The sequence below is a fragment of the Aethalodelphis obliquidens genome, unplaced genomic scaffold, assembly GCF_003676395.1.
Source record: "Aethalodelphis obliquidens isolate GAN/ISIS:26980383/991018 unplaced genomic scaffold, ASM367639v1 scaffold21, whole genome shotgun sequence".
Lineage (NCBI taxonomy): Eukaryota > Metazoa > Chordata > Mammalia > Artiodactyla > Delphinidae > Aethalodelphis > Aethalodelphis obliquidens.
In genome coordinates, this window is record NW_020837965.1 from 17,499,828 (window position 1) to 17,512,884 (window position 13,057).

Consider the following 13,057-nt stretch of genomic DNA (forward strand, 5'->3'; position numbering starts at 1 on the left):
TCTCTCTCTCTCTCTCTCTCTCTCTCTCTCTCTCTCTCTCTCTCTCTCTCTCTCTCTCTCTCTCTCTCCCCCTCCCTCTCTCTCTCTCTCTCTCCCTCTTGCTCACTGTATTACAGTGCTTTCTTTTTCTTTTTCTCTTTCCCTCCCTCTCCCCACCCCACCTTTATTCCTTTATAATAATAAGAATGTGTTACCTTTGTAATTACAAACCATGTTAACAAACCTGTCAATTGCGGCACAGACTCACTCTTGGGGTGCGCAGGGACTCCTTCCGGGTAGGCCTGGTTTACTTTTTTATCCATATTTCCCTTTATTTTCTTATTTTTGATATTTTATTTTGCTAATAGAAACACTTCTATGTGATGTTCTAGTCCTTTTTCCGATAAAATACAAGATAAATTTCTCATTTTTATTGCATAACATGATTATTCCATTTACTGGGGGTACTGCTTCCATAGTTTTTGCCAATTATTTTTCTATTTATATAGCAAACATCTTTAATTTTGGACTCTTGAAGAGGGAAGAGTTTGGGGGTTCCTTTTTTTTCAGTAAAGGAGAGAGCACAGATCTCAAAAAAAGCAGATTTGTTTGCTGTGGGTGCTTCTGCGGGACTGAAGGACGTTCCCGAGACAGCTGTGTCATGGGGGGAGCAGTGGCCTCGGGAGACCGTTGGTCTCCTAGGTGACATCCTGGCTCTGCCACTTGTCTTCTCAGCTGATATCCACTGAGAACTTGCTCTGTGCTGGGCAGTGTTTCACAGGTGTTACATCTCATCTGCTCTTCAAACGGCCCTGTTAGGTGGGTGCTGCTTTCATCTCATTTTAATGAGGAAACCAAGGGCGGTGGTGGAACCCACACTCCGTACCAGTGTGCTGTCTGCCTACCGCGTGACTCTGACTGGCCAGTCTCTGAGCCAGGATGAGCTTGTCTATGCAATGGAGATAGGATAATTAATTACACATTAACACAGTCCTTATCAGCAGTACTGTTGGACTTGATTGTGAATGTTACAACCAGTTAGTGCTGTTCTGTGATGTTCCCTTTCCTAATTTTCGCTCTCCCTCAACAGGTGGTTAAGAGAGAGGACATCCAGCAGTTCTTTGAAGAATTTCAGTCAAAAAAGAGAAGAAGAGTGGATGGGATGCAGTATTATTGCAGCTAGACTGGAATATGGCGCCTTCTCGTCCAGCCAGTGAAGATGCCACTCACTGTTCCAGGGATAAAAGAGGCATATTTCACCTTCGGTCCTCATTCTGTCCTCCCTGGAGCGGCCTCCTCCTGCTGATTTCACAACCAGCGTTCTTTCTGACTCAGCTAAATGCAGCTCATTCCACAGACTTGAGCCCCACCACGCCAGTCCAGCCAGGGTTATTTGCTCATGAGTATCAAGAAGTTTGATTTGGTTTTGAGAAAGTAAACTAGTTTTTGTTTTCCTTTATGATTTGCTCTTTAACTCCCGAGTGTGTCTGCCCTGTCACAGAGCCGCTGTCTTCCAGGACCTGCTCTGTCAAGTTCTCTTCCTGTCAGCTCCAACCTCTGTAGATTCCCCCCACCCCTACGATCATGGTGCCTTGGGTCAAAGCTTCCTCAAGCCTGTTCTGCCCCTTCTCCCACATCTGTTTTCTGAGCTTTGGTCACAGCTTAGAAGGGATCTCAGAGCTTGCTTCCTCCAGGCCGAACCTCCAGAGTAGCCAGGACTGATGGTTTTCTGGCCTAGATGTTTATCACAGGCAACGAGATTGGCTGATGGCAGGATTGAGGAAGACTACCTTTGTTACAAATTTTACTAAAAAATTTAAAGTGAAAATTTCATTCACAAGTCTACTGGCACTAGAATATTAGAATTTCAGTACTGTAGTGCTCACAGGGCTTCCTGGAGAAAATCTGCCATTATACTAGTCCCTCTCTACTGCCTAGAAAACAGACCGGGTACTACCCTGTGAAATCATGGTGGTTTACAAAGTCCTCTGGGTTTCTTTATATTATCAGGGATATTCATAAGCCTAGATTATAAACAGACCTATTTTGATATTGTTCTGTTAAGAAAATGGTATTAGAACCCCCAATAAATTATTATTTTTCCCCTTAAATCTGTGCTGAAGAAAAAAGCTACTGGCTTAGCTGACTTGTAGCAAGCAGGGCAGTGAGTGCTCTGTTTTGGGAGACGATGTGGAAGAGATCCCATGTGCAAATGATGAGCTTTATGTATATAAATGTTACTGTCCACAGCTGAGTCCCTAATGACTGTGAGATCTTTTGAAGAACCTCATGGGATGTTGTATAAAACCCCATATTTGAGGGGATGTCCTTTCAGTTGGTTTGAAATCCCTTTAAAGCCCCTCAGTCTGTGTGGAAAACACCTTTTGATAAACAAAGAGCCCTCAGTTGCTCTCTCCCTCTGGAGGAGCGTGGTCTTTCCTGACAGTAGACGACACACTTTGAGGTGTGAGACTATACACATTTGAGGCTTTGGGGCCACAAGTGTATATTAATATTTTTTGTGTGTCCAGCAGTCACAAGTGCCCACCGATCCCTGGATAAGGTGAACTAGGCCTACAGAAAGTCAAGGACTTAAAGAAATAGTACAACTCGTTTTTCTGCATCAAACCTCCTAATTACAGATCCTGATGAAGAGTGACGTGTGGAGCTGGAAGGTCTTGTGGCCACAGGAGATGCCTGTGTGCTCTGAGCTGGCCTTGTAGAAAGGGTGGAAAGGCTAGGGTGAGTGCTCACGGCATCTTCAAGATGGTTTACATCCCCAGCTTGGGAACTCTGTCCCAAGTCTGAGGATTTTTGAACCCCCTCTGCAAGGTGGTACTAGTTGTGTACCGTTGTGGCCTGAAAGTTTATATCTTCTCAGACATTTGATTTAACTGTCAGAAAGTTTCTCCCTTCCTTATGACAGCTCAGGACCCAGTCTTGGAGGTGATGCATTACTGTGCAGCACGACACAAATCACCCAGTGGTGAAGGGCTTGTTTTAGGAAAGGTACTGTTCCTTTTACATTAACCAGAAAACCTCTTTTTTTAACCTATTGTTAACAACTAGTTTTCTTATTGACTGTATTGGACTGTCTCTTCTTGTAGAGACTGATTTTGGCCAACATGTGGCAGTTGATATTAATGCATGTTTTATGCAAAACAGGAATATGATATTAGTTACTTTTAAGGAATTCTGGCATTGTATGTGCATTTTTGTAGAATTGTTACTGGACTTATAATTACATACTTAACTCTAATAAGGTTTCTGTAAAATTTAAATAAACCAATTCAGAATAGTGGTTTTTCAGATTGTTTTTAGTCACTTTTTTTTTTTTTAAAGAAGTCGTTGGGGGTAGGAGTTTATTAATTTATTTTATTTATTTTGCTGTGTTGGGTCTTCGTTTCTGTGCGAGGGCTTTCTCTAGTTGTGGCAAGCGGGGACCACTCTTCATCACATTGCGCGGGCCTCTCACTGTCACGGCCTCTCTTGTTGCGGAGCACAGGCTCCAGACGCACAGGCTCAGTAGTTGTGGCTCACGGGCCTAGTTGCTCCGCGGCATGTGGGATCCTCCCAGACCAGGGCTCGAGCCCGTGTCCCCTACATTAGCAGGCAGATTCTCAACCACTGCGCTACCAGGGAAGCCCTGTTTTTAGTCACTTCTAAATGTACACAGCCTCCCTTTGCAGGCTCTAAGAAAATGGGTCCACTCTGGCAGCTCTGCCTGCCCTGGGGCCCTGCTGCAGCAGAGGGGATGGTTCCTGTCTCTGCAGCTGTTTTATCAGATTCAACCTGATCCCAGGTCCCACCAGCAGAGCTCCTTCACTCCCCTCCCCACCCCCACTTTAGGACACCTCTGAGGAGGGAGGGCCCATGATTCCCTCTGGGGCCTAGATGAACAGAGAACAAAGAAATGGGCGGTCATGACCTACCGCAATGTGTTCAGGTCCTGCTGTGTGCAAGGGAGAGGGCTGGGAGCCCACAGGCCAAGGAAGAGATGAGGTCCACCTCCATGGTAGCCATTATTTCAAAAGTAAATGGAGAACAAACCAAGAAGCCAGTGCAGAGGCCCATCTTTGGCCTCCCCGCAGCTCTCGCTTCCTTGGAAATGAGTCACACTTGAGGTCATCACCCGTGGTGAGTTAAGCTCAAGTGAATGCAGTGCTCTCTGTAGGCCTGGAGCTGCCCGCATCTCTGAATACGCAGGATTACAGGGAAACAGCAGTTCTCCCAGCTCCCCCAGAGGACCCTAGTGGACTGGAAGAAAATTGAAAGAGCAGCCCCAGTGACAGTCGGACCTTGGCAGTGACCTAGTGAAGCTCTCACGGAGGGTGAGTGTGTTCTGGGGAATGTGGGGAGCACGGGAAGCCAACCCAGCAGAGCTTCCAGGAACCAGTGAGGCTGCCTCCCAGTCAGCTCACCTGGAAGCAGCTGCCAGGCACGAGCTTTGGCCCGAGGGGCATCCGGCATTTGGCACGGGGCCAAAGCCATACTCTACTCACTTGTGCCCCGAACCACTGGGCCTTAGACGGGTTGTGTTCCATACTTAGTCACAGGATCCCTAGGTTGGAAGGGATCTGAGAAGTCACCCAGCCTCACCTCTCGGGAAGGGGTCCCTCCCTCGTGGGTGATGCTCAGAGGGGACCAGCGCTGGTCTTGGCCACTGGGCTTCCACGCCTCCATGCTCTTGGGGGCAATGCCTCCCCTTCCCTGCCGGGTGACTTGAGGCGCCTTGGCCTTCTCTCTCAGCTGCGGGCAGAAATCCTGTGAGCCCTGTGGAGCCTGGCTTAGGAGAAGCCAACGGCCTGGAAGGTGGAGGGGAGAGAAAACCAGGCCCTCGGTGATGCGCGCACTGAGCTCCTGGATTAGTCTTGTCTGAAGCTCATACAGCGCGTAGACTTTTCCGTAGCAGGGAACACTTCTGCGGTCCTCTAGCTCCTGCTTCTGAGCACTTCTGGTGACAGAGTGCCCCCTACTGCACACGGCACTCGTCCCCTGCTCTCCCAGTCTTGGTGCCTTTTCCTGTGGAAAAAGTCTGGATACTTCTGGACTTTTCCACTGGCCTCCCATCCAAATCTTTGTTCTGGTCTTCTCCCAGGGACTCCTTGGCTGCCCCCACTTAACTTTGCCTCAACTGCCCCACCTGGAGCCTCCCATCCCCCTGGAGATGGCTGGGTTTCTCCTCAGCCATCTGTCCTCCTGTTGGAGCCTGTGGCTTGTGCTACTCTGTTTCTCCCACTCACGTCCCCGACTCCTGGCTTCCCTCTCTTGCCTCTGCCTCAGGCCTTAAGGCTCCCGGATGCAGCTGACCTGTAGTTAAATGAGCCAAATTGAAAAGTTCTACAGCTGTATTGGGTTCTCCAGAGAAACAGAACCAATAGCGGATATATACACCCATCTCTCTCTCTCTCTCTCTCTGTGTCTCTCTCTATATATCTATAAAACAAGGAATTGATTCACATGACTGTGGAGGCTGAGAAGTCCCATGATCTACTGTCTGCAAGCTGGAGACCCAGGAAAGACAGTGGGGTAGTTCCAGTCCCAGCCCGAAGGTCCAAGAAGCAGGGGAGCTGATGATGTAAGTAAGTGTCAGTCCTAGTGCCAGAGGAGACCAGTGTCCGAGCTCAGACGGGCAGAGAGTAAATTCTCCCTCCGCTTTTTTGTTCTATGCAGGCCCTCAATGGACTGAATGATGCCCACCACACTGGGAGGCTCATCTGCTTTACTCAGACTGCAGGTACAAATGCTAATCTAACTCAGAAACGCTCTCCTAGACACACCAGGATGACGTTTAGCCAAATGTCTGGGCACCCCACGGCCCAGTGAAGTTGACACAGAAAGTCAGCCATCACAACAAGCGACCCGTTTGTCTCATTCCACCCTGAGCAGCACCTGTGGAGTGAGAGAGGCCGCCTGGGGTCTGGAGTCATGGCCTGTGCCCCGGCTGTTACGTTCTCTGGGCCGCAGGTGCCGCTCAGGCCATTCCCTGAGACCACGCTGGGGTCAGCACCCCAGCCGCGAGGGAAGGGGCTCTCTGCTCCCTCAGGCCTGGAGCTGTGAATAAAATGGGGCAGCTGCTGAGGAGAGAGAAGCTGCTGAGAATGACAGACACACCTTCCCCACCAGTTTCTTCACAAAGCTGTGGAGCCAGCCACTGATTCCATTCTCAGGTTCTGTTCTCGGTGCATCGGCAGGTCAGCTGCTGTGACGGAGGCCTCCAGCTGTCTCCTGCCCAGCCTCGCCTCCCCTCCCCTCCACGACCTCTTCATTATGGATGGAGAGACACTGCCGTGTGGCTAATATTCAGATCGTCACTTCGTAACAACACTTAGCCCTGTTAGTGATGACATATTCATGAGTTTATTTGCTTAGTATCTGTCCTCCCCACTAAACGGTTAATTCCGCGAGGTCAGGGACTGTCCTTCCAGCTCATGGTTAAAGGGCTGGAACCTGGGGGCCGCCTGCCCCGCTGTCAGGTGACTGCACAGCTGCGGGCTGCACGCGTTTGTGCGCCTGATCTCATTCACCCACCCACAGCAGCCTGAAGAGTTATGATTGTCCGTCCCCATTTTACAGATGTGAAAACTGAGGCTCTGAGAAACCGGGGGTCCATAGCTTGCCACGGGTGACTCCCAGCTCATTTCATTCCACAGTCTGGCCTCATTCAAGTAGGGCACCAGGAACAGTTAAGAATCTTGGAGCAGGGACTATCCTGGCACTCCAGTGGTTAAGACTCCGCACTTTCACTGCAGGGCACACAGGTTTGATCCCTGGTCGGGGAACAAAGATCCTGCATGCTGTGTGGCGCGGCCAGAAACATTCTTGGAGCAGAAATGATGGAAGATGCCAATAGTTTTTGCATAAATCACAGGATGTCGTAGTTTGCCCTGGGATAGGAGGGACATTGACTCTTTTCTGGGTTTTGTTTTGGTAAATTCACTTATACTTACATGACAGAATTGGACTGTCTTGCAGCATCTAAACCACTCCAGGGAGGGTTTCCTACGCCTTCCAAGAAACACGACCGCAGCGCAGCGTCCCCAGGCGAGAGGCTGGGAACGGATGGCGACCCCAGCGGAGAGCGTGGTGCCTTCGCCCACAAGGAGTATCACAGAAGAGAGGACGAGGGAAACGGTGGCAGCCTATTTTGCCCACGAGGTCCAGGCGTGAGGAGTGAGCTGGAGGGTGGCCCCCGTGAGAGGAGGCTAGGGTGGAAAGTGGCCGGGAGCTGGGTGAGGGCTGACTCAGCTGGCCTGGGCACTGAGGCCGGGAGCCTGGGCGCCGTGGGGACCATGGGGACTGTGGCTGTACAACTGTCTTCAGTTGTCCCCAAAGCTGGGTCCAGACCCAGGAGATGGACATGTCCATTGTTTATGGGTTGAGTTTGGCCAGAAAATTGGTGGAAAGGTGAGCAAATTGAGGAGGCCGACGCCTAGGGACATTGGGCTGTCCTTGAGAGGGGAGCAAGGAGGCCAGAGGTCAGAGGTTCCAGAGGAAGACAGGACGGGCATCTGGGACATGGTGGCCTGAGAGCAGGAAGTGAGCTAAGGTTTCAAAGGTGGAGCCCTTCTGGGGACAAGGGGAAAGGTCACAGAGTCGGTGGGAGGGGAATAGAAGAGCAGGTAGCTGGAGATGGTCCCCGGCGCTACCCAGGTTGATGGCCGGGCCTGGAATAAGAGGACAACAGCAAGGCTGCGACAAGGCCTCGGGGTATGAAACGAGTGACAGCGTAACGGTCACGAGCTGAGAGTGGGACAGCCAGACGGCAGGGGCTGCAGAGGTGCTAGGGGTGTTACAGGGGGGCCGCCACACACTGCCTATCCTGACCCTCAAGTGTGGAAAGTGCGAGACGCCAGTTCTCAGGAGAGGCCTGCAGGGCGGGAGGAGGGCTGGACCTCAGCTAAGGCAAGAGGCAGGACAGGAGAGAGTGGGAAGGTGGGGGAAGCATGCAGGAAAGGTGGGCAACGCGGATGGGGTTGGGGGACGGCCTGGGAATCCAGGGGGCTGTGCAAGCGACCTGGGAGAGCGGGAACAGCAGGTCCAGGGGGACGACGGACCCCATCGCTGCAAAGGGCACAGTCCTGGAAGCCGCGGGGGGATGCTGGGAAGTCGGGGCACTCGGGCCTCTCAGGGCCATCCACACCTGGACTAACCAGAGTTTGGGTGGATCTGTTCAGAATGTGGAGAAATGGGAAGGACAAATGTTTTTAGTTTGGTCACAGAGGGTGGCAAGGTATCTGGTTCCTCTGATGGAAGGTTCCAGAAATGGAGGATGTTTACGTGGGTTTAAGGTGAGGGATTTCAGGAGGAGAGTGCGAAAGGCAACAGCTGCCCACAGACCCTCACAGCAGGCCTGCCAGGGGTGTTGAGGGGCTTCTTCACCTGAGAATGGGGAGAAGACTCAGAGTGACTCGAGGATTATGTGGCAAAATACTTAAAAGTCCACAGTCAAAGCTCACTCCGTGAACTCCGTGAACTACTGTCACCCCATTTAAGGATGAGGACCCGTAGGCTCCTCGTGGCGCCCGGTGACGGTGCCTGCTAGGCAAGCCTCCCTCCGGAACACGAGCCCTTCCTCCCTCGGGGTTTCTGGTCTCGGCTTCCTCACTCTCTCCCAAGCTCGGCCACCATCCATCCGTGGTCACAAACATACTTGGACACCAGACTTTGTGGATGCAGATGCCTCGAAATTTACAGACAAGTGACGCTGGCCCCAAATCCAAGGCTCTGCAAGATGTGAGGCTCACCCACGGGGAAGACATCAGAGGAGGACGTCTTAACTCTGATGCTGACGCAAAGGCTCAGGGCCGGCATCTGAGGCTATTCGGAACGGGGAGCTCTGGGGGTTTGGAGACCAAATAAAAAGGAGCCCATGGGCAAAAGGTGTGCAGACAAGGGACATGTCAGTGGGTCCTTGAGGTGAAGTCAAGACCGAGGTGAGGCCCATGGGCCCAGTGTCGGTATCACTGTCAAGTGTAAAGCTGCGTTTGGAGCTGGGACATTTAATGTAGGCTTAGCGGATGATGGTGAGCAGACCTACGATTCACTTCCATACTTTCTGTGAAGGGAGCGTCCCTCAAACTCGGACAAATAAGCAAACGTGGAGGCAAAGGTCTGGGGGCGTCTGGGGAGTGTGAGGGTCCCTTCTGGGGAGCTGTCATGTTACTGTCAATCGGACAGATGACCAATACTAGAAATGACCAATGTCTCAGTTCATCTGCTTTGGTCCTGTTACAAGGGGGATGGGATGGCAGGTTCTGGCAACTAAGGACAGGGACCTTCACTGGGGTTCTCTAGAGGTTTTTTTAAAAAACATTTATTTATTTATTTTGGCTGCACCAGGTATTAGCTGCAGTGTGTGGGATCTTCGTTGCTGCATCTGAGATCTTTACTTGCCACATGCAGGATCTAGTTCCCTGACCAGGGATCAAACCCGGGTCCCCTGCATTGGGAGCTCGGAGTCTTAGCCACTGGACCACCAGGGAAGCCCCTCCCTAGAGGATTCTAAAATGAACTCCTGCTACTGCTGAATGATTTCTTTTTTTTTTAAAAGACATAGATAATGATTTTTTTTGTTTGTTTTTTGTTTTTTTGTGGTACGCGGGCCTCTCACTGTTGTGGCCTCTTCCGTTGCGGAGCACAGGCTCCGGACGCGCAGGCTCAGCGGCCATGGCTCACGGGTCCAGCTGCTCCGCGGCATGTGGGATCTTCCTGGACCGGGGCACGAACCCGTGTCCCCTGCGTCGGCAGGAGGACTCTCAACCACTGCGCCACGAGGGAAGCCCAGATAATGATTTTTTTAAATAAATTTATTTATCTTTTGCTGCATTGGCTCTTTGTTGCTGCGCGCGGGCTTTCTCTAGTTGTGGCGAGCGGGGGCTACTCTTCTTTGCGATGCACGGGCTTCTCATTGTGGTGGCTTCTCTTGTTTCAGAGCACAAGTTCTAGGCACGTGGGCTCAGTAGTTGTGGCACGCAGGCTCAGTAGTTGTGGCGCACAGGCTTAGCTGCTCTGCGGCATGTGGGATCTTCCCGGACCAGGGCTCGAACCCGTGTCCCCTGCATTGGCAGGCGGATTCTTAACCACTGGGCCACCAGGTAAGTCCTTGAATGATTTCTGATACTTGGAGAAAGTAGTTGTGATTAGGAACTAACAGTCTTTTTTATTTTTGGTCGTGCCGCAAATCTTGTGGGATCTTAGTTCCCCAGCCAGGGATTGAACCTGGGCCCTCGGCAGCAAGAGCATGGAGTCCTAACCACTGGACCGCCAGGGAATTCCCGGAACTAAGAGTCTTTTAAGAACAAATTATGCTGAGCTGGCCTCCTCCTCTTCCATGGGGGATAGACCCCAGCTGGACTGCACATGGGCGTGTGACAGTCTCTCATGAGGGACGCGTGGAGATGAAGAAGGGGGGTTGGCCATGACTCCCAACACCTCACCACTGCCCCAGCCTCCGTGCTCTCCGCGCGCCTCTCCACCCTGAGCTCCTCACCCAGGCCATCGCCTCATCTCCCACGCAGACTCCCGCACCAACCCGACCCCACCTGGCTTCTCTCCCTATCCCGCCACCAAACCGCTCTTGCCAACCTCACTCACCTTCTCCATGGTGCCGACCCAAAGCATCTTTTGAGCCTGATTTTCCAAAATCTCCGAGCAGCAGCCACTGAGTTAACTTTTGGGGAGGGGTGGAATTGATCCTTCAACTCTTAACATTTAACTTGAAAAAGTAATACATGCAGGTAATTTAAAAATTCAACCCGTACAAAAAGTATACAGCTAAGTTCCCCCCACCCGATTACAATGCCCTTCTCTCTCCAGAGGCATAGGTCTTTGCAGACGTTTTATGAATATACAAGTTTATTATGTAGCTCCTTTTTCTTGTCTGCTCCACAAGTGGGAACGTCCATATGCCCTGTTTTTTATTTTACTCCTTTCACTTTATAAATTCTGAAGATCATATTCCGTCCTTTTTGAACAGCCTCTGCCTGGCCTTCTGAGTACCACACTAGTTCTCTTTCTACCTGGTAGCCCGCCCTTGGTCAGCAACTCCCTCAAGCTGACCTAGAAAGGTCGGAGTTCCTCCAAAGTTCATTCCTAGGCTCTCTTTTCATCTTTAAACCTTCCCCACTAAGTCACCTTATCTACTCCCGAGGCTTTCAATGCCACCCACGTATGTGGACAATTCCCACCTGGCACCTCCAGCTTGGCCCCTTGCTTCTGAGCTCCCAGCTTACATGGAATCACCAAGTGAACACAAGCAACGTTAAACTCATGGTCTTTCCCCTAGACGTGACGCCTCCCGCTCTCTCCCCACGTCCAAGCAATGCCCAAGTCCTGCAGATATCACTTCCTGACCATATTCCTCTGTTCTCTGCAGCCTCCCGCCTGGTTTCCTGACGCATTCCTGCTCTGCCTCAACCCAGTGACGTGTGGCATGCAAATCTGATTACATTTGTGCCCCTGCTTAAAACCCTACAGCAGTTTCCCGTTGATCCTGTTGGGATCAACTTCAAAATCCTTGGCCTGCCCTGGAAGGGCTGGCAAGATGGGCTCAACCCTCTGTCCCAGCCCACACCGGTTTCCCCAGTGCTCAGGACCGCCTGCCTCAGGTTCTGCCTCGTCCCCGAAACCTCCCAGGAAACCCGCCCCTCCTAGCCCCATGACTCCACCTTCCCCTGCACTTTGAAGGTCACTTCCACATGGAAGCCTTCCCAATCCCAGGACCAGTAAGACCCCCAGCCTTACCTCTGTAATGGTACGATGTCTTTTCTTCCTTGAGACCCTAACGTTCTTATGAGTGGGGCTGTGACCGTCTTGTTCATTCCTGTCACCTCAGGGCCTAGCAGGGTCTGGCAGGTGGAAGTTGCTTACTTATTGGATAAATGTTTGAACAAGTAAATGCCGTGCTTGTAACTACCTCCACGCTCTGCACACTATGGTCCCCCTGCCTGGGCCACCATGCTTTCTGGTGTTCAGTACAACACCGTGGCTGAGAACTTGGGCTCTGTAGCCAACAATGCCTGGGTTTGAACTCAGGCTCTGCCAACTTACTAGCTGTGTGACCTTGGACAAGTCACTTGATATCTCTGTGCTTTGGTTTTCTCATTTGTAAAATGCACTAATAATAGTAGGTGATTCACAGAGAATTAAAGAAAACAATACTTAACTCACTGATTACAGGAAAAAAAAATAAAGTGCTTTGCAGTGAATCCAGTGTGTTTCTCCTCCCATTCATTCCTGGGCCATGTCAAGCCAGACTTCCCCTCAGCCACAGTAACCTCCTATTGCTATGTACTGTTCCAATTGTCTCTCTAGCTAGTTTTTGTTTTTTGTTTTTTTGTTTTTTTTTGGCTGCGTCGGGTCTTAGTTGCCCTGGGAGGGCTTAGTTGCTCCGCGGCATGTGGTATCTTAGTTCCCCGACCAGGGATCAAACTCACGTCCCCTGCATTAGGAAGGTGGATTCTTAACCACTGGACCACCAGGGAAGTCTCTTCCTACTTTAAAGCTTCTGAGAATAGGTATCCTGTCTGCTTTATCTGTTGCTCCACATTCCCAAACTTTGGGAAGAGTGGACTCAAGAACTATTCCTTAATGCACTGAGGAGAGGTAAGGCCTCAAGTAGCTAGGGAAGCTGGCCTGAACTCACCCTTCCAGGGGAATCCACAAGAACAGAAGTGAAAGTTGACTTACCCAATTTCCTGTTTTAGATTTTGAGGAAGCTCACCTTCAGAAACCTTAGGTTTTATTTTATCTTGATATTCCACAGTTAAACCTAAGACAGTTACGAAATATAAAAAGAGAACTGCCCCAGTGAGGCACAAAGGGTGAAATGCTGGGATGGAACTTATTAGTGCAATGATTAAAGTAAAAATTTTAAATAGTGATTTTAAAAAACGGAAATTGGAAAACTTTCTATTTTGCATGTTTTTTTTTGGAAAACTAGACTCTAGATCATGACTCCATTTCCCTTTCAAATGGAAAAATATTAACGCCCCTGAGTTTGAATCTAAGCCAGGTGTCTGACACTTGGAGGCCTGTGAATCTTGGGGTGCATTTGGGTCTCTCACCGACGGACCAC

The 13,057-nt window shown here is 50.6% G+C and overlaps 1 protein-coding gene across 2 annotated transcripts in view; it reads left to right on the top strand.

The window, feature by feature from the left end:
* Positions 1-3,277, top strand: part of UBR7 (ubiquitin protein ligase E3 component n-recognin 7) — a 16,562-nt gene extending 13,285 nt beyond the window's left edge. For both annotated transcript variants that reach the window (XM_027120410.1, XM_027120412.1), the window contains one exon: positions 1,070-3,277. In XM_027120410.1, the coding sequence (XP_026976211.1) occupies positions 1,070-1,162 (93 nt within the window). In that variant the 3' untranslated portion in view covers positions 1,163-3,277. The remainder of the gene's footprint in view (positions 1-1,069) is intronic.
* The last annotated feature ends 9,780 nt before the right edge of the window (positions 3,278-13,057 follow it).